Raw genomic sequence first — 20712 nt, forward strand, 5'->3', positions numbered from 1 at the left:
CCTGCCTATGCAGGGGGTCGGACTCGATGATCTATTGAGGTCCCTTCCGACCCTAACATCTATGAATCTATGAATCTATTAATATAGTTAATAATCATAAATGTTGCTTTGTTTTAAAAAACAGAAAAAAACAGGTTTTCTAAAACTTCTAAACCTGGTGACAATAAATAAAACTTCATACACTACCTTTGTTGTTGTGTATTTTTTTTTGTTAGGCATGTTGTGATATGAGAGAGAACCACACACAGAAAGCCAGACACACACACACAGAACAGACATGCATATACACATGCCCAGAACCAGACATGTGTGGACGTGCATGCACACACGCACGCACGCACGCACGCACGCACACACCTGGGCTGCAGGACAAAGACCGACCCAACGGTGCTCCAGGCCCACCACAGCGTCTGTTCTTTCCTGGGGAGCTGGCCCCTGGGCTGCAGCGAGGCTCACTGAGGCCCCAGCCTGGAGCCCACCCATCAGTCAGCTACCTCCTCCCCAGGGCGGGATGCCACACTGAGCCAGGCAGGGCTCCCTCCCCCAGGGATGTGGCTGGAGCTGCACGGGGATCTCCTTGTCACCACTATGCAGAGGCTAAGCTGGAACACGTACCCTGATTGTGCTGCTGCTTTTAGGAAGCCAGAGCTATAGCCAAAGCTGGAAGCCAGAGCCGAAGGAAAAGGTGCAGCCCAGCTAAAGAGCCAAACAGTGCTTGGGGAAGGGCATCCCCCAAATCCCCTGAACGAGTTCCCTTGACCGAGTAGGGGCAGGAGAGAGTGACTAACACCGGTGAGTGAACTGGGAGCAGTGACAATGGACAAAGACTCAACGAAAGAACAGGATGAGCGCCCAGCGAACCGGCGGGTGATAAGGTGGTTGACTGTCACAGTGGGGTCTGTTAATTGACCATAAGCCATAATGCAGAGCACAGATAGTGGCTGCAGATGGGTGGATGAGCCCAAGAAGGGATTACTGGGGGTAAAGCCGATTGAGTTAAATAGGCTGGTGCTTGATGGCAGACTATGTGGAAGGTCCCCAGGGAAGTATACCCCTTTCAGCTGACAAACTAAGGGAAATTAGAATTTAGAAAAGGGGTCCCAACCCGCGTATGGGGAGAGGTGAAGGAACCCAATGACAGGCTCGCTTTGTGGGCAGAGAACATGAGCCTGGAGTCAAGAGCATGGGTGGAACTGCTAAGACCATAATGGAGATCCATCAGGGAGGGGAAAGGTCCAGGGTGTAGGGAAGGAAAAGCCCTGTGAACAAAAAATGTTGCCCTAACATCGTACACCTCACCTCCCTTTTCTCTTTACTAACTTTGGAACATCAAGGCTTGCTCCCCACACTCCAAAGTGGGGGGAGCAAGCGAGAGAGACATCCCATAATGTTCCCACTCACCAAGGTGCTTCTCTTGAGTAGAGTGTTTGGCCCAAGAATGACTACTGTACAAGAGCACTGCTAATGCAAGTATAACGTACTCTGACCTTGGTCTTAATTATCAGTTTGTTGCTGTTTCACACTTGTTTGCTCAAAATGTTCATAATACCCGATGCATGCAGGTATTCCGTTCATCCTGAAGAGAGAGGTTGCTGGTAACAATGGAGCTAAGGCATGTAAAATTTACTCACAACATCCAATATATTTTCACTGATTGTGTCTGCTAGTAGTGAAACAATATTCTGGCCCATAATGCTGGTCACCTTAATGCTGCCTGCAAGAGCAAACTCTTGGCGGGCATGAACAAAGCAACTGATGAGGCTTTGAACATCGCTCTCTGTGTGGACTATCTATGCCATGTCACCAGCAAACAGCAGCTCACAAATCAAAACTTTCCTCACTTTTGTCTCTGCTTTAAAGCATGTGAGGCTAAATAATTTTTCATTTAAGTGTGTATATAGATAAATTCCTTCGGCGGTGGTCCCAAAAACATCCATCAGAAGAAGAGAAAAGAAAATCCTAAATGGGGTTGGGGCAAGGACACAGCCCTGCTTGACTCCACTTTGAATCGCAAAAGCCTCAGACGTTGATCTATCACAGCTGATCATCCCCCTCATTCCATTGTACAAAGAGTGGTTTATGCTAAGGAGTTTTGGTGCGCAGAGTCTTTTCCAATAATCTGAAGAGACCTTTTCTGCTGACAAGGTCAAAGGTGTTCTTCAGGTCAATGAAAGTATCTCCTTCATTCCTTACATTTTGCTTGAGTTTATCAGAGTAAAAAGATCATGTGTGGTAGACCTACTAGCTCTGAAGCTGAACTGTGACTAAGGGTAAACATGGTCAGCAAGGATCTGAAGTCTTCTGAACACCACCCAAAGGATGATCTTTTTAACAATGCTTAATAGTGAAATGCCATAGTCGCTGTCTTTATTCTTGTACAGGGAGACTATATGGGTATTTTCCTCATCTGGTGGCACTGTCCCTACTGTCCAGCAGTAACAAGTTTGTATAGGTGGGGAAGAAGCACAGGTTTCCCACAATTGATGACTTCTGTGCTAATGCTGTCTTTTCCTGATACCTTGCTGATGGCCAGATTGTCAATGGCTTTACTTTGATCCTCAACAGGTAGATACCATCAAGCTGTTCAAGAACATACAGAATCTCAATAAAGATAAGGGCTATGTCAGCAACACAGCTTTCACTTGAATAGTGTCTAGGATTAATGAGTCAAGAAATGTAATGTCAAAGATATACTATGTGGAAACAGATGATATTAGAAATAATAATCTCATGGCAATGCAGTTGAAAATATTTGCATCTCAACAGCTAAATAAAAGGTATCTAAAAAAAAAAAGTAATGGTCCAGGTGAACAACTTAAAACATAAAACCTAAACAGAAGTTTTATGTTACTTTACTTGATCAGTTATGTTGAAAAGAAAAGTACAAGAGAAAATAAAAAGTAAACCTATGGCTGTGAGCGAGAGGTTAGTTAGGCAGATAAAGAATTACCATACATTACTAAAAACCAGTGCTCTCATAGACCCAATGGGTGCATTCACAAATGCAAGAATGTGTACTTGCAGCAACTCAAATAGAAGCGGTGCAAATTTGAGCCAAGGTTTCTTGCCTCAGCGCACATGCCTGGACATGCACTTTGGTGTGGGGCAGATTGTGCCACTTGGGACAAAATAACCCTGCCTGGCTCCTCCTGGATCTGCAATTAGGGGAAGCAGGAGCACGGGGCCAGCACCTGTGGTGTCCTCAGCAGTACAAAAAGCTGCCCTGTCCTAGCCCCATCAGTATAAGAAGCTGCCCTGGCAAGTAATTTAGGGCTATTCGCTCTCAGGAGCTTCTGGGGCCCAGCCAATTGTTACCTGGGGACACTACCCCTTGTGCCAGCTGGACTGCTGAAGCAGCCCTGAGAGTTCCCTGCACCCTCTACCCACTGCAGCAGTCTGGCAGTGGGGGCTGCTGCCTGGCTGTGACCTGCTGTGCACCTGCCAGACCCAGATGGCAACTGCACAGCCAGTAGAGGTATGTGCCCCTTTGGGCCAGCTGCCAGCAGGCTGTGGCTGCACAGCTGGCCTTTGTGCGGCACTACTGCCATGTGCGTCCCTGACTGGTCAGGTGGGCAGCTATCGCTGGGAAGATGTTCCCAGTGTGATGGCCTGCTTTGAACTGTCAAAGCATGATCTCCTGGCCCCAACTGGCCAGGAGGTCAGCCAACTCCAGCTGGGTCCAAAGTGCTAATCTGAGCAGGCTCCTCTGCCTGGTTCCTGCTAGTTGCCATCCTAGCAGGAATTCTGGTGTTCCCCTTTTGAAAACTGAAAAATCGCTGATAAAAAAATCCCAAAGTCACTCTATAAAATACCCCAAAATCCATGTTCCTCTACAATTAAAACAAAAGACCACTATATAGAAAGACAGAGAGTGAGACAGAGATCAGTTGGGCAATGTTTTATTGATATATCTACAGTGATAAAGCAATTTGGAAGCCTACCAGTGTCTCTATCACGATAATAAAATGAATTCTAAATACCTATATACTTTGCTGTTTGCCTTTAGTTTTCTTACCATAAAGCAGTTAGAGCTCCCCCTGAACCCTTCACTAACAAGGATGTGGGGACAGCTTCCCATGCAGCCACAGCTCCTGCCAGCAGGTCTCTTCCTGTCTGGCAACTGGGCATTCAGGATGTGAGCTGGGGGGAGATGTAGGGTTTGCAGGAAGGAGGTGGGGAGGGATGTGGGGGGCCATGGGGTGTGTGGGTAGGTGTGAGTGGAATGTGAGGGGACTGTGCAGGGCTTTTTTTTTTTTTTAATTAAATTGCTGGAATGCTGGGGCCGGGTGGGGCAGTGATCAGGGGGCTCATAGGGCAGGCAGGGGATAGGGCCGGGCAGGGCAGCAATCGGGGGGCTCGTGGGTCAGGTGGGAGATGGGGCTAGGCGGGGCAGCCATGTGGGGGCTGGGGGAGCAGGTCAGGGCAGCGATCAGGGAGGCTGCGAGGCGAGGCAGCGATCAGGGGGGCTGGAGGAGCAGGCTGGCCTGGGGAGGGTAGGCAAGCAGCATGCTTCAGCACCGGGGTGAGGGAGAGCCACTGAGATGCTCTGGCTGGCTACCAGAGTCTCTGTGGAGGACCAAGCCTCCAGTTGCCTTAGGGCACGGTTCAGGACCATGCCCTGCCCTTCTTTCTCCCCCTGCAGTTTTTTTTGACCCCGGATATCCAGGGGTCAAATTCTGCCCCTGTGCTGCAAATGTTTTTTGTTCCCGCACATGTCTCTTGCAACACCTCAAAGGGCTTTGAGACGCTGCAAGACGCGTGTGTGCGTTTATGCGAATGCGCCCAATAAGGCAAGGAACCTCTAGTGTTCGCCTCTCTTCAAATAAGATCTAACAAGAGAGTACAATTTTTTAAATGTACTTTAAGACACATGGCTCGATTATACCCTCGATAGGAGAAAATAGGGTAAACTGTTCTGCCTCTGAACCTGGGCCATCTGGTAGAAAAGTTATAAGTATACATGCCACACTGAGCCATCCAGGCAAATGTCACGCTCTCAAAGGATCAATAAGCTTAACACTAGCTCAAAGAAAGCAACGTTGCTGTAAATGTAAAATTCACACCTATAAACTAGACATTATTACTACAAAATATCCTTTTTTATTATTTAGCATAATGTACTAGTAATTTTTTGTGCTTTAAGTGCATGGAATAATGAAGAGCTATAAAGGAAAGGGGGAAGAGAGGAAAAAATGCAAATATTTATTTAACTTAAATAGATTAGTATTAAGGTCTATTATGTATGCTGGAATGATATATTATTCAGAAAAATGTATCATATTTCAGTTAAAAAATTTCAGGAAAAACAGCACTACCAGTACCAAGAAATTTCTCTCTATATCTGAACACATTTTAATTTCTCAAAGAGCTACATTGTAACACAAATGACCCAAAGAGTTACCCAAAGAACCTTGTCTGCCTCATAACACAAGCATTTGAATATTCCCCCTCATACCTGTAGTGAATGATTCAGGGTTTTATACAAGAGAACTATAAAAATTAAATTTCTTCCTTTGTATGTCTCCACACAAGCTACTAGGTGTCAAATGTGAATACTGGTTACCCATATGAAAAAGTCAATGACAATTCATATGGAAATTATTTTAAAAAATCAGATATGGGTCCAATAAAAACAATTTAGAACCAAATCCTGAACCTAAATAAAATCAAAATATTCAGCTTAGCCTATTGCAAAAACTAATACAAAATGTATTCTGTTACATATTTATTCTAATAGCTAGCAATCTCAGTAGTACCAGAGGACGCCTATACATGAGCGCGAAAGCTGCTAGATTTAAAATGAATAGTCTGCTGGAGTGTGGCAATTGCCATGCTCCAGCAGCCTGCTGCCTCTCCTGTATCAGCACTCCTGTGCTTAAAAAATGATAGCTGGGGCGTTTGAACTAAAGCTCATTGAACAAGCACCCATGCTGCCATTTTTAGGCACAGGGAGACTGATACAAAAGATGTGGCAGCGCTTTAATTAGAGCATCTCTCAGAGCTGCTCTAATTAAAGCACCGCCTGCACACCCCAGGAACACATGTAGAAGTGCCCAGAGTGTCCAGTTCTACTGATGTCACACCATACTAGCCAGAGGCGACCCGAACAGCGTGCAGGGCCTGGGGCAAATCAGCCTGTGCGGGACCCTGCCCCCGGATGTAAGGAAGCCAGTGGCAGATTTGGCAGCAAGGGGGTACAGTACAGGAGCAGCCGGAGGCGCCGGATTCAGCAGTTGCGGGGGGAGGGTGCCAAGTGGCCGGACATGAAACCGGGGACAATGCAGAGTCGCTGTAGCTGCTCTGCAGGGCCCCCCAAAGTGCAGGGCCTGGGGTGGTTGCCCCTATTCGCACCCCCCAGGGACAGCCCTGATACTAGCTATAAACTTTTATACAACTGAAAGTTGTACTATCTGCATTTTAAAAATCGCACTGAATATTGAAATTCTATTATACAATACATTGCTCTATTACAACTCAAGTCATACAGTAAAACCTGTTTACAGTGAACTGTATGATTTTCAAATTATAATGTTCAAGTAATTCCTCAATTTCCTTCAAAGCATTTCAGTTGCTTTTTTACTTTTCTTAGAGGCATTTTACTATGTTTTTTATTATTTCTATGGCAGGCGTAAGGTGATTTTGCCTCTTGTGGGTATAGTGTCCATTCAGTACAGAAATTGAACAGCTAACTTTCCAGAAATATCTACACTCGACTACTGTCTAGTGTCTGTTATCCAATCTCTAGCAAGGAAATTAATGTGTCATTCCACCACATGGTACGATTGTATATTATAACATTATACAGGGTCTTCATAAAGTCCTTGTGCACAACCTAAGTTATTAAAGTTTAAAAGTGTACAAGGACTTTATGAAGACCCTGTATAAGGGAATGTTATGCCATTCCACAATCATATGGAAATAAAATTTTGCTTATTATATTTTCTCCAGTTCTGGTGACTTTTACCAACAATGCTTATTGTATGGTGGATGGGTAGCCAATTCTTATATAATTTTTAAGCTATACATTTTAAATAAAGGGGTCATTGATAAAAGCAGCTGCTAGACTAGAATTAAAATTTTTTGCTGGTCTTCTCATAGCTGGCAAAAATTCTCTGCATCTACAAGGAAATACATTTGGGATGACTTCACAGTTTTGTTATGCATCTTTATTTCTCTCCTCTTGCAATATAAACCACTAAACCACATTTCAGAGTTCTTTGCATCAATAAGGATTCATATGACTGTTACAAGCTTTAAAACTAACTTTCAGTTATTTATGATAATCTTCCAAATACCACAATATTATATAAAAACTAAATATCAAACTCACTGCAGTGTATTTGGAGTATTAGCGCATAGTCCTCTGGCTTGCCTTAGAGAAATCTGTTTGCCAACAAAGAAACTATTTTCTCTAAACAACTTCAAAAACATTGAAAAAAATAATTTTACATGAACTGGTATTGAATAAATGATAGTGTTACCTCTGTTTTATTTCAGAATGTACTTACCAGTCTAGAAAATACAAGGGAAAGAAATCAAGCTAAAGAAAATTGTGAAGATTAATTACAGATGTCAGCTTAATCGGAGTGGGAAATATGCTCCTATTCTGGGCTAGTTAAGGGAAATATTTATTTTTAACAAATAGGAAGTGCCGCTGCTTTTCTACAACAGTTTGTTAACAAGACAGACTTCACAAAGTCATTAGTCTTTGGACTGGAAAGTATGATGCTGCAAAAACTTATACAAATGTTTAGGTTTATTTAGTCTGAACCATCACATTAAGTAAATGGAGTCATCTACACAGTGTAAAACCTTAAAGAGATACTAAGGTCTTTGCAGGATTAGGGTCTTGGAATGGACCAAATTGTAAAATACTTGTATCATCAAGCATTGTCTCCAGTATCTCTGTAATACATCTGTAACATTCCAATTCTGGAACCAATGCAATGCTTGGCACTTCTAATGTGTACTTTAGTTTTAAAATACTTCTAACAGAAGATGAAATGCTTCAAGATAAATGCTTTTTTTTTTTTTTTTATATATAAAATGTTTCCAAGGTTCAGTTTCCTTCTATTTTTCCACCAGAGAGAGACTGGAAATGTAAAGAGAAAATGCTGGTCTTCATCTGAAAAGTACTTGTTGCTTCAATATTCTTTGTACACACCAGTGATATCATTTATACCAGTTTTAAAAGTTATAAATCAATGGTATTCTCTATCAGTTAACTTGATTTCTGTTGCCTAGGTTGAAACACAAATGACTCATTCAGAGAGTCATGGCAGGAGTGATAACCATCAAAAAACCCACTTTAAGTGCCTATCTACACAGGGAAGTTATAGCAGAAAAAGCTACAGTATGAATGGTGAATATACTTATTCCATGCCACACATCCACACTGCACAGCACAATATGATGTAGCTCTAAATCAAAGTAGCTCAGTTAATGGAAACAGTATCATTGCATCCAAAGGGTAAATTATTCTGGGCAGAGCACCAAGCTAATAGGGCTGTACTACTGCCAAAGAGGAAGTTCTCTTACAGAAGCCCTCCAAGGCCAAAGGAAAAGGAAAAAAAGGGATGCTGTCAAAACCAGAAAAAGACCTTATTTACTTTACTTTTCAATTCCTTGAAGTGTTTTTATCTTCTTCCTATATCTTAAATAAAAGATTTTCAGTAGTGATTGCCATCTGCACTGTTTAAGGTTTCAGTACTCAAAATGTTAAATCAGCTTCAACTGTTTAATGCTGAACAGTGACTGGATCACACTAGCACCTCCAGGACCATTTATTCCATCCAAACTAAAGTAACAATGTTCTAAGGCCACCCGGTGCTTGAAGGCTTGAGATATGGAAAATGTATCCTAAACCAAGCCATCCTTCTCATATTGAGTAAAGAATGATTCTTCGTACTTGCGGCAAAATCAACTCCTAAGGCTCCCCAACAGCTGGATGATTTTCATCTGTAAGGATCATTTTATTTGCAAAACTCATAGCCTGTCTGCTCTACCAATCCTCTTCCCGTGCTGATGCATCTTGCATAACTATAAACTGACTGAATGGTTGAATTGATCTTCATCATACCTCTTGGCAGTTAATTACAGCTTTAATTCACAAAGCAATGGCATCTTGGAGAAAGTGAAAGAGAGGAACCACCTCTACCAAAGCCTTTATTTCTTACTGTGCATCAAAACTTATTAATGAGCATTTAGACATCAAAAACCAGTTAAAAGGTGCATACTTCCACTATTTTCAACAATCTCTTGTGTTTGTTGGTCCAAGGCATTCCCAGCCAAGTGCGGGAAAGAGGGCTGCCAGAGTGGCCGGCAGAAAATATATTGTAAACAAAGTAAAACTGCACGTGCATTGACATTAGCAGATACAACAGAAAGTAACTGAGGATTCATACATGCAGATTCAGCACATTCACATATCTCACACCTCGTACTGCAAATTTCTAGAAACTGGTTTTTACACTTTTTATAGTAAAAAAAAGCCAAATTTCACATTCATAGTATTCACAGTTATTACAATTAATAAGGAGTATTAGTAAATAATAATTCTTCCTATGGCTACATTTTTATTAAAACATAGCACACAGTTTTGTACTTATTTTGAGACCTTTGAACTTCAGACTCAGGAAGGGAGGATAAAACTTTAAAAGAAAAATTATATCCAAGGTCTCTTTTCCAGCTCTCTTAACCAAACCCTAACTTACTGGTAAGAAATATTTAAAAATGATGGCCACTATACAATTACCAGAGCAGCTCTGTGGTACTCTGTGTGGCAGCAATGTAACTGAAGACTGGAGAGAGCAGAGCATTGGCCAAGTGTGAGGTCTTGAACCAGTAGGGCAGAAAATCTTTATATCTACACGGATAATCAATGAAGAAAGGAAGAAACTGCAAATAACTGGCAGTTAAATGCAATCTTAATCTATCTCGTTGCAAACTGTAAATAAGAGCTAATAAAAGTAATGTGGAATCCCTATAAATACCAATTCCATTATTCTTAGTTTTTAAAACACTAGAATTCATTAATAGTCAACAGATGTCTTCTGAACAACACTGAAATTAAAAGGGTCAGCTATAAAAATTTTAGAATTAGCTTTGGAATGCAAAATTTTTGCTAGTTCTGTTCTTCTAACCCACATTTTAAACATTCTATAATAAATCAATCCTTAAACTTCTTAAGTAGTAATGCGTGACTTTTCCTGGATTTACTAAGCATGTTTAAATATTTTTAGAAGACATGATCAGTGAAGAAAGTAGTTAGCTCTCCAACAAACCAGCTGTCACAAGCACATTCTTTCTTCAACCTGTGGCTTTAGCTAAACATAAAGGCATGCCTGCTGTGAGAACTACTTTTCTGCTATGTCCTAGAAGAACGATGCAAAGGTACAGCATGGCAATGACAAGGGCAGTAGCAGGTATCTGGCATGAAAGGTCATGAAACATAAAGAGAAGGAAGGACAGCTGGTAAAAAGGGAGAAGGGAAGTGAGGAAACATTTTTTTTAAATCTATTTTTAACATCTCTGCTTAATAAAAGTTTAAAATCAAAAGCATTACCCTGCCATCCAAGCAGCTGGAATTTCAGAGGATTATTCACTACAGCCATCCTTCCTTTGTTCCCAGTCCCCCATTTGTTCTTTTAGTGACAATTATCATTTGTGTGCAGAAAGAACTACATATATGAAGTGCTACCTAGTAAGCAAAGAATATTGTATGTCTCTGCTTTAACAGCTATGTATTTCCTTCCAGTAAACACTGAATACCACAAGTCTTATTGCCAATATGCTTATTTGTACTCATTAAATAATGCTCAACTATTCTAATATTTACATGACATATTGCCATACTCTATATCACACTACCAACAGTCATCTTCTCTAGCCAGTCTGAGATGACACTAATCCTTACTGATAAGAAAGAGCTAAATGCTCATTTACTGCATCTAATTGAAAAAGATGGTACAGGATTCTATTTCTTGCTATGGAACTGTCATATATTGCACCTCAAAAGAAGTAAAGTTTTCTGTTCTTCTTTAGGAAATGATGGCTGTAGCTGTGACTGACATGAGAAATAAACCAAGGAAGTAAAACATGAAGGAAGGAAGATAATTTGAATATTGGTGCTGAATGCAGCTAGTTGTGACATTACAAGCTGAAAGTAAAGGTTTAGTTTTGCTTTGAAATTACTTTTGTTCAAAATGGTAAAAAGGCTGCACACCACTGGAGACTGGCTTGTGGAGACTGTTTCAGAACAGAGAATTTCAAGAATCCTTTGGCCTCTGATATACAACTCCTTTTATTTAACATTGTCTAATTGAAGACATCTGTAAGTGGTGCCACACAAAATTTAATTCAAGCTTCAAAACGTCAATAAAAAGTGTCTGTAAGAAAGAATACTGGCATAACCTAGTAGAGAAGTGTACATCAGCATCTATGTAGCCATACAAAATTAGGAATATAATGGAAATCTGCTGCCTGACTTGACGAGGTGATAAAAGGCCTTTTCCTATAAAGTGAAATGAGCTCTATTAGTCTTCAGCTTACAGGAATGTAAAGGAGGTCAACTCAACAGAGAAAAGTAACAATCTCTCCACACATGGCTTCATTCAAACTGCAACATATCGAATTACTTGTGTAATTACAAAGACCTGACAATTTCATTACAGTCACGTGGGAGTTAACTCTTTAGGACCGACAACAAAGACAGTACCACATTTTTTTCTTCGGACACTGTGTACTAGAAATGAACTGATTCCATATCTTGGTTTAAGCCATCAACTCCAGATAAAATAAAGAAAAAAGGAACAACAAAATTAAATGATTTTATTCATTATTTTTCACACACAATAAAATACATTTTAATGCAAGCTACATTTTAGCATATATTTTTCTGCAGAATTTTCTTGAGATAGAATTTACTGTTTGATCGTTTCTACTAAACTTTCTACTTGACAAAAAACAATTCAGGGAATGACATAAAATGTATAATCATCTTCCTCCACATACCCCAACTCACCCACGATTCATTCCCTCTCTCTCTCGGCCACGGCTAGCTGTGTGCAGATACCACAGCCAGCAAAAACAGCAAGATACACCTTCAAAATTAGTGATCATATAGGATCATAAGCATAGGAGTAAAACACAGATCTTGGAGTTCTTAAGGCCCAGTAGGATGGTTTGGCATGTACACCTCAACTTTAAACAAAATGAATCTTGAAAGAGTTAAAAAAAATAGATAAAATCATATTGCAGGGACATAATAATGGATGAAGGTAAGCAGAGTAAGATGTGAGAGATTACCACATCTTTGCAAAAGCAGCAGAGACAGTGACTAATTTACTTTTTGTACCCCCTAAAAAAAATCTCTCTCTCAGTTCTAGTAAGCTATGGAGGGAGGAAGGGTAGGAAAGTAGAGGACTCTGGGATACTGGGTGTCCTCAAAACCTGAGAGAAACAAACAGCTATTCAACTTCATGCAGAAGGGGAAAAGTTCTTCATGTTTAGAAGAGCTAGAAATGTCTTGCAGAACAGCCATTTTTCTTCTGCAAGAAAGCCCTCAGATGGCTATGTGCTGTCTCTCTGGCTTTTCTCCTGGCACAAAATGTAATGCCAGTACATGGCCAGAATCAGAATTAGTTCAAAGGACAATAAACCACAACTGATAAGCATTAAATCAATCTCTTTAAAACAACATGTACACATTCCCTCATTGCTAATTGGCCAAGGAGGTGGCGGCTCCATTCCTCACTGGCTGAGGGGGCTGATGCCCCCCCAAGAGTATGTCCTATATTCTGGGGATGGGTCAGTGGCCACCCCAATACTAATGTATGTATACTGTACATTTTTTACAGAAGGTAGGAGAAACAAAAAGATGCACCAGTCTAGTATTAAGCACGTTTGATATTTTAGACTTAATATTAAATTCTTACCTCAAGCGGAGAGTCACAGAGGAATCTTGTGAACTGCATCGGTCGGAAGAGTTTGCCAGAAGCACAGTCCGAAAGGATGATCAAAACAAACAGAATACACAAAACAAAGAAACAATAAATTTGCATACAATCATTATTATTTGCATGAATTAATTATTTTTCAATTACTAATAGTCTATGCAAACTCTAAGAATATTAGATCTTTTAAAGCCTATAAGTGAAAATAAATTAGTTCAATTAATTACAACATTTTTTCTAAAAACATACTACACATCTTGCCTCCTAGTTCTGAAAAAAAATAAATTACAAATTAATTTTACAGGCCCATACTAAGAAGAACTGAACAAGCTACATAAGATTATGGACCCATAACACAAAATTTGCTTCCAAGTTATTCCTATCCTAAGTTCACACTCCACACAAGTTTGAAGTCTCTGCTCTCCCTTCCCTCCCCTCCCTTGCTTCATCTCTCTCCAAGCTCCTCAGTCACGGCATGGCATTTCCTACAACCCCACTGGCATTTTTCCCATCACCAGAGCTGGGGTTGTTAAGCCTTATCTGCTGGGAGATTGGTTAAGTATAACACCACAGATAAGTGTGCCGGCTTAATTCCATGAAACACCAACATCCTGAAAGTGCAAGCAAGAGTCTTTCTTCAACATATATAGAAGTGTTATAAATAATCTACAGGAGAAATTCAAAACAGCAATTCTGATTTTGCTCAAGGTAGTAAAATACTAGAAAAATGCAATTATGTGATTTACCTAAAAGCTATTCATTTGTAAATACAAGCATGATTTTTATTATGTGGAAGTTGCCAATATTTTAAAAGTACAACAAAATGTCTGTTATGCCCAACTATGTCTTTAAAAAAGTACATATTTCTTTTATTCGTTTTTTAACAGCTATTAGATGCTGCCAAGTTTGATTTACTCCCTAATGAACTTATTTCAATTGATATATGCTATGGAGGAATTCTTCCTTAAAAGAAATATATGTAAGTAATCATCTGATAGATCATTTGCTGCAGACATTTGTTTGCTTGGAACAACAGAGTAAAATAAGCACCAAAAACAAAAAAAAATGTTGCTCATACTGCCAAGATATAAAATACCTCAGCACAGCTGACCTCAGAACCAATATATATATATATACTAAATATTAACTTTCTCTTGCTTATGAAAGTCCACATTCATTCACCAGAACTACTATAAAACAGATCATTTAAAAATTGACTCCAGCTCCTGGAAACTGCATGGATCTGCAATATATTAACTGAAGAATCAATGGAGTAGTACCAACTGAGTACTAAGTCATAACCTAGTATTTAGATATATTAAAAAAGACTGATTCTAAAATAAAATGACAAAATGAATCAAGAGCATAAGAGAAGTCAAATTTAAGGTTTTTCCTAGCCCACTATTTTTAAGTTCTCTTTCAAATACACAGTAATATCTAGTTGAGCTACAAGTGAATGGTAAATATTTGGACGTGCTTTATGGAATAAAAAGGAATTTCTACAAGCAGCTGCAGAGGACAAGGGATCTTGTGTGTTTTCTATAATTAGCCCTTTCAGATTTACTCACAACTAAGGTGTTTGATACCCTGAGTACCTTTGAGTTTTATTACAGGAGCACAGGAAAATGAATGGCTGTAATATTCTAATTCCATTTCTCATTCCTGAAAAAAGCAAATATTTTAAATTTTCAAAAGAGTTAGTCAAATGAGGCGCACTAATTATAACGAGAGAAGAGATTTATAAATTCCTACATTGCTTGTCTATTTTTTATGACCTCAGTATCAATCATTATGGCCAATAATTTTAGAATATTCTGGCACCAGAAAAAAAATAAACCATATGTTACTAATTTTGATGTCAGAAGACGCCCAATAGCTCTAAATCTGTAACTCTAGCTTTATAGTGCAAGTTATACCCTATGGGTGAGTAAGCTGAGCCAATGATGCTTTTCAGAAGTTTTAGTGATTCTCAAGTCCCTGTTGTGCAAGTCCTTTGTTTTACTATAATAAAAAGATTTTCTAAATCGAAGTCTTAAAAGTTTACATAACCATAACTTTCATTTGCCAGAGTGTATGTTGTTGCAGCTTTCTATAAAGTTTGTCAGAAATGCACTCTCACTAAAACTGCTACCCACTAGTTTTGTAAAGTCAACTTCCAACAGAATATTGAAAAAAAAAAGGAAATAGCCTTCCAGCTGGAAAGAAACAATAATCTGGAACCATTTCACAATCTTTTGAGAAACTATTTCAGATCTTCTACTTGATTTCTTATCTAATCGCTTTTATTTTTTCTCCATTTATGCTTGTTACCATTCATCTGCCTAAGTGTACATTTGCTAGTTTAATTTTCTGGGCATTTCACATAAGAAAACGAAAGCTCTTACAAAAGCAAGCAACTAATTATTGCAGAGAGACCTACAGCTCTGGTATTCTAAAACGTTATGAACTCCATATTTATAATGTCAAAAATCAACAAAACAACTGCTCATTACAATCCAGGAACATAAGCCACAGTAAGTAAATTTAAAGGAGTTTAGTTTCTGCACTTATTGGATACTTTTTAGATTGGCTTTCCTTATTTCCTACATATAATATTCAATTAATAGAAACAAACTATTGTTTCTATTAATTGAAACGAATACAAGTACAAATTAAACTTCCCCCATCGTTATGTTTCATCAGCAAAAAAGAACATCACAAGAGATGTATACAGAAATATCTACACCTGGCAGTCCGGCACAATACAAACTCCCTTTCAATCTATTTTACTAAGAACATACCTAAAAATAAAGAGCACTGTGAACTGTAATCAGTGTACACAAAAGTGATAGAACGATTGTGTAGTGTTTTGGCACCAGTAGGACTTGTGAGAGATAGCAAAGGTATTAGATTTTCACTCAAGACCATCATCTCCTCTTCAGTTGCACAGAAAGTGTAATCAAGCTGGCAGAACTGGTAGCTTTGCAAAAACCTGATTGAAAGAAAAGGTCTAATGCGGTGATTCTCAACCACACAGCCACAGCACCCTGGTATGTACTAAGATCCTTTTAAAGATGCTGCAGCATGCTGCAAAATACTAGTGCCATTTGGTTTGCAAACACCTACACATGAATCATAAGATACTCGGATATTTCAAACCCCTTGGGCACATCTGCACAAGTCGCTATGGCACAGTGGTTACTGCACATTTATTTAGTACCTGTATAAACAAGTACTAAATAAATGCGCAGTAACTGGAGCTACTGCGCAGCAGTGCCAGTGAATGCCTTTTAAGTGACGCTACTGCACAGTAACCTAAAACTACTGTTCTATAGCGTCTTGGCACGGTTTTTGCCACGTGACGCTACTACTGCGCAGTCAGCATCTTGTGCAGACGTGCCCAACAGTGTCAAAAATATTCTGCTCTGCTGTGATCTTTCAGAGTTCTTTATACCAGAAGACCGAAAGCTAACAGTTGACATTTTCCCAAGAGTGCTTTGAGTCTAACAAGGTTGAGAACCACTGCTCTGTCAGCCAGAAATGTGCAACTCAAAATTGATTTTCATGTCTCACAAAACAATTGTGTACACATTTATAATGCACTGCTATAAACTGGGATATAAATATGGACCAAGTCTACAGCCACTTATTGAAAGAAACTACCTAGCTTGAAAGTATTTCTGGACATGCTTTGATCAATATACACTATTAATTTTATTCCCAAACCAAGTAATTTTTGGTCTTTTTAAAAGTAAGAACACACACTTATGAATTCAATGCCATGTTTATTCATTTTAAAGAAGCTCCTTAAGGGCCTGGTGAATTTATATCAACCCATTTGGAGTCCTGAATCTATAGGATTTTAGTTGGATCCATACCGGCCTCATGGGAAGATACCCTTTGCGGGGGGGTTTTTGCTATTGTTGGTACCAACAATGTTTTAATAACAGAAAGTTTTACATCATTTAAAAGCTACATGGAGTCTTAAGTACACTGGCAAGAACTTTTTATAAATCCATCAAATTTAGAGGTGCCACACAGCTAGATAATAGCAGAGGAAAAAAGTGAACAAGGCAGCTACAAACTTCTGGCGCCAGTCTCAATAATACACAAAGTCCTAGAACAAATTTTGAAGAAAAAGATAATTAAAGTTGTGGAAGTAAGTGGAAAATGAGATTAAATGCAACACGGATTTGCCAAAAACATATCATTCTAATTTACCCTGATCTCCTTTTTTTTGCTAATTATTTTTGTATTAGGAAACCACCGTTAAGTCCATCAGAACCCCAAAAACAATTTGTTAAAGTGTTATATGAGAAATTCTACATTTAACTGGAGAAGATGAGGATTAGTACAACCTGCAACTGGATAAGGAAACAACAACAGACTGCGTGAAAAAAAAAGGAACCGTGTAGCTGGATAAAGGTTACTAGCAGAGATTTTCAGAGACCAGTCTTATTCGATATTGCTCATTAATGACCTTAACACAAAAGTAGGAACTTTTTCTGTTAAGTCAAAGTTGGGAGGGATCAGCAGCATGGAATATCATATAAAAAAAACAATTATATGACTGAAAACTGGCATAACAAAAAAGGGCTAGAAGTTAATAGTATAAATGGCAAGATTGCATGCTTAGGAATTAATATGAATTTCTGGTGTATGCTAGGATCTAACTGGAAACAAACAGAAGAGAAAAATCTCTTAACTACAGACGGATGTTACATAAACCACCTATGTGACACCTTGTGAAAAGACAAGAACATGTATCAAGTTCTTAGCCATCATATTACTAAACTTCTGGAATAGCCTTCCAATAGGACTAATGGGAAAGAAAACCTAACTAGTCTTCAGATGGACCTTGATAAATTTATGAATGCCGATCTGACATGGCTGCCAGGAGTAGCAAGGGAGAGGACTTGACAACCCAAGAGGTTCTTAAATGTCTTGTTCCTTGTCACATTCGTTCATTTGGTTCTTGGGACGTCATTTCACTGACCTGTGGTTCTACAGCTCAAACAGACAAACTAAATTTGAAAATGCAGCAAAGTACCATTTCAAAGACAAACAAGAGCACAAATGATCCTGAACAGCAGCATTGTAAAATAATACATTCCCACAACAGCACTGCCATTACATTCAGGGGGTTTCATGCTTGGATGAAAACAACTTGAGAAAAAAAGCTACCATATCAGAATTTCAAATCCATGATAGACTAACCAAAATTGTAAGGTTTTTATTTTGTCAGTTTTTCCTTAAACCTATTTAATATCTCTCATCCTTGTGGTCAGTGGTCCAAAAGGATGGATCTCAGTAAATCAATGTTCAGAGTAGGACTAGAACGTGGTACAAAAGGGTTCAATTCTTAGTTAAAATACAAACTTCTTGTATAACCCTGGGTAAATTACTTTATTTCCTCCATGCCTCAGGTCCCCCATGGGTAAGTTATTTCCATCTCTCATAGAGCCGTCACAATTATTATTGGGTAAAAAGATACTACAGTGATGTGGGCTCTGTAAATACCTAGAGAAAACAGCTTGCATATTGTTAATTCCAAGTTTTTGTTCGGTTTTGTTTTTGTACAGAGATGATCAGACACATGGTTGGAAATGTATAAGGATACAGAACAGCCCCAAAGCCAGCAGTTCAAGAGCTGACAGTGTATGACATTTGACAGTTCTGTCACCAGATGGAGTAACAAAGAAATTGGCATACTAACATTGTAAGATGAAAGTATCAATATCGGAAGTACACTTATGAATAGGCTAGAAAGTTAAAAAATTGCCTTAATAGCTAATAGAGTTTTAACCAGTGTCACACTGAATGTTCAAGACAAAAAAAAAAATGGGAAGCTAATGCATAGGTAATCTTAGGCCTTGACATCTACAGTCTGCATCATTTTTTAAATTGTTTTCTTACATACAAGTAGATATATGGTTACTAAAGAGCAGAAGAGCAGAATAGTTCCTTTAATGTTCACTGGATTTCAACTTATTTTTTTTTAAATTAGTTCAACTGTCTTTCCAGGGAGGTAATGAAAATAAGGGGGGGAGGGAAGGGAAGGAAACCTATTAATGACTACATCAGTAACATTTTTGCACCTTTTTGAACAGTGAATCTTTGTATGCCATTAAATTATTTCTTCCAAGACTAATATTTAACTAAGCTCACGGTAAAGAAGTTGTCCAGTTACCTTTGCAGTGGAAACTGAGGGACCTACTATTTTTTTTTATACAAGCTTGTCATTATAAAATACTCCAAATAACTGAAATGAAATACTTGCTTCAGTAGGTCTAAATGGCTATAAAACTGTTCACTCTTGCTCTTTGTGAAAACTACTGCTGAAGTTTTATGATCATGTATGGAAATGTTTTCTAACTTGTGTAGCCGCCACACAGTTTGTTTTGGTTACTCTGCAGCTGCAAATGTTTCCTAAAAGACAAAGTCTAACGAAGTCCTAAAGGCTAAAAGTTGCACTGAAAACATCACGTGGCACAGACAAAAATAACCACACTGATAATGGCAAATACGAAGGAAAAATGGACCAAAAATAATTGCATATAAAAAAGAAAATTAACGCATGTATTTTTTAATTATAGTAAAAGATTCACAACTATCTTAAAGATGGACTCACTGGGAACACACACACATGCAAGCACGTGCGCTTGCAGCAGCTCAAACAGAAGCGGTGCAAATTTGAGCCGGGGCTTTTTGCCTCAGCACACGTGCTCGGACATGCACTTCATTGTGGAGCGAATTGTGAAACTTGGCACAAAATAACCCTGTCTGACTCCTCCCGGATCTGCAGCAAGGGGGCAGCTAGAGCCCGGGGACAGCACAGGTGTCCCGCAGTACAAAAAGCTGCCCTGTCCTGGCCTCAGCGGTACGAAAAGCTGCCCTGGCAAGTAGCTCTGGGCTACTCACTTTCAGGAGCTTCTGGGGCCCAGCCAATTGGTACCTGGGGACACTACCCCTTGTGCCAGCTGGACGGCTGAAGCAGCCCTGAGAGTTCCCTGCACACTTTACCCACTGCAGCAGTCTGGCAGTGGGGGCTGCTGCCTGGATGTGACCTGCTGCGCCCCTGCCAAACCCGGATGGGGACTGCACAGCCAGTAGAGGCACCTGCCCCTTTGGGCCAGCTGCCAGTGGGCTGTGGCTGCAGTTGGCCTCTGTGCAGCACTACTGCCATGTGTGCCCTCTGCCTGGCCATCTGGGCAGCTATCGCTCAGAAGATGTTCCCAGCGTGGTGGCTTGCTTTGAACTGTCAAAGCATGTCCTCCTGGCCCCAACTGGCCAGGAAATCAGCCACCTCCAGCTGGGTTCAAGATGACAGCTCTGAGCAGGCAGGGTTCTGCCACTGGCCTCGCTAGCAGGAATTCTGGTGTTCCCTTTTGGAAAACTGAAAAAATCCCTGATAAAAAAATCCTAAAGTCACTCTGTAAAATACCCTAAAATCCAGGTTCCTCCACAAGTAAAACAAAAAACCACGAGAGCGAGAGCATGCATGATCAGTTGGGCAATGTTTTACTGATATATCTACAGTGTTAAAGCAATTTGGAAGCCTACCAGTGTCTCCATCATCATCATAAAATAAATTCTAAATACCTATATGTTTTGTTGCCCCCAAACAGGGGTTAAGCCCCACCCCCTGCAGGGCCCATGTGCTCCACCCCAGCCCCCCCAATTGCTGCCCCGCCTGGCCCCATCCCCCACCAGTCCACGGAGGCCCCCCGATGGCTGCCCAGCTGAGCCCCATCACCTGCCCGCACTCCCCAGCAGTAGC

General features: G+C 39.9%; 1 protein-coding gene across 1 annotated transcript in view; it reads right to left on the minus strand.

Annotated features, from left to right (window-relative positions):
* ATE1 (arginyltransferase 1) overlaps positions 1-20712 on the minus strand; it is a 180198-nt gene that overhangs the window by 116960 nt on the left and 42526 nt on the right. The window contains exon 10 of the mRNA XM_014520607.2: positions 12936-12968. Coding sequence (XP_014376093.1) covers positions 12936-12968 — 33 coding nt within the window. The remainder of the gene's footprint in view (positions 1-12935; positions 12969-20712) is intronic.

This window comes from Alligator sinensis, unplaced genomic scaffold (assembly GCF_000455745.1).
Source record: "Alligator sinensis unplaced genomic scaffold, ASM45574v1 scaffold28_1, whole genome shotgun sequence".
Taxonomy (NCBI): domain Eukaryota; kingdom Metazoa; phylum Chordata; order Crocodylia; family Alligatoridae; genus Alligator; species Alligator sinensis.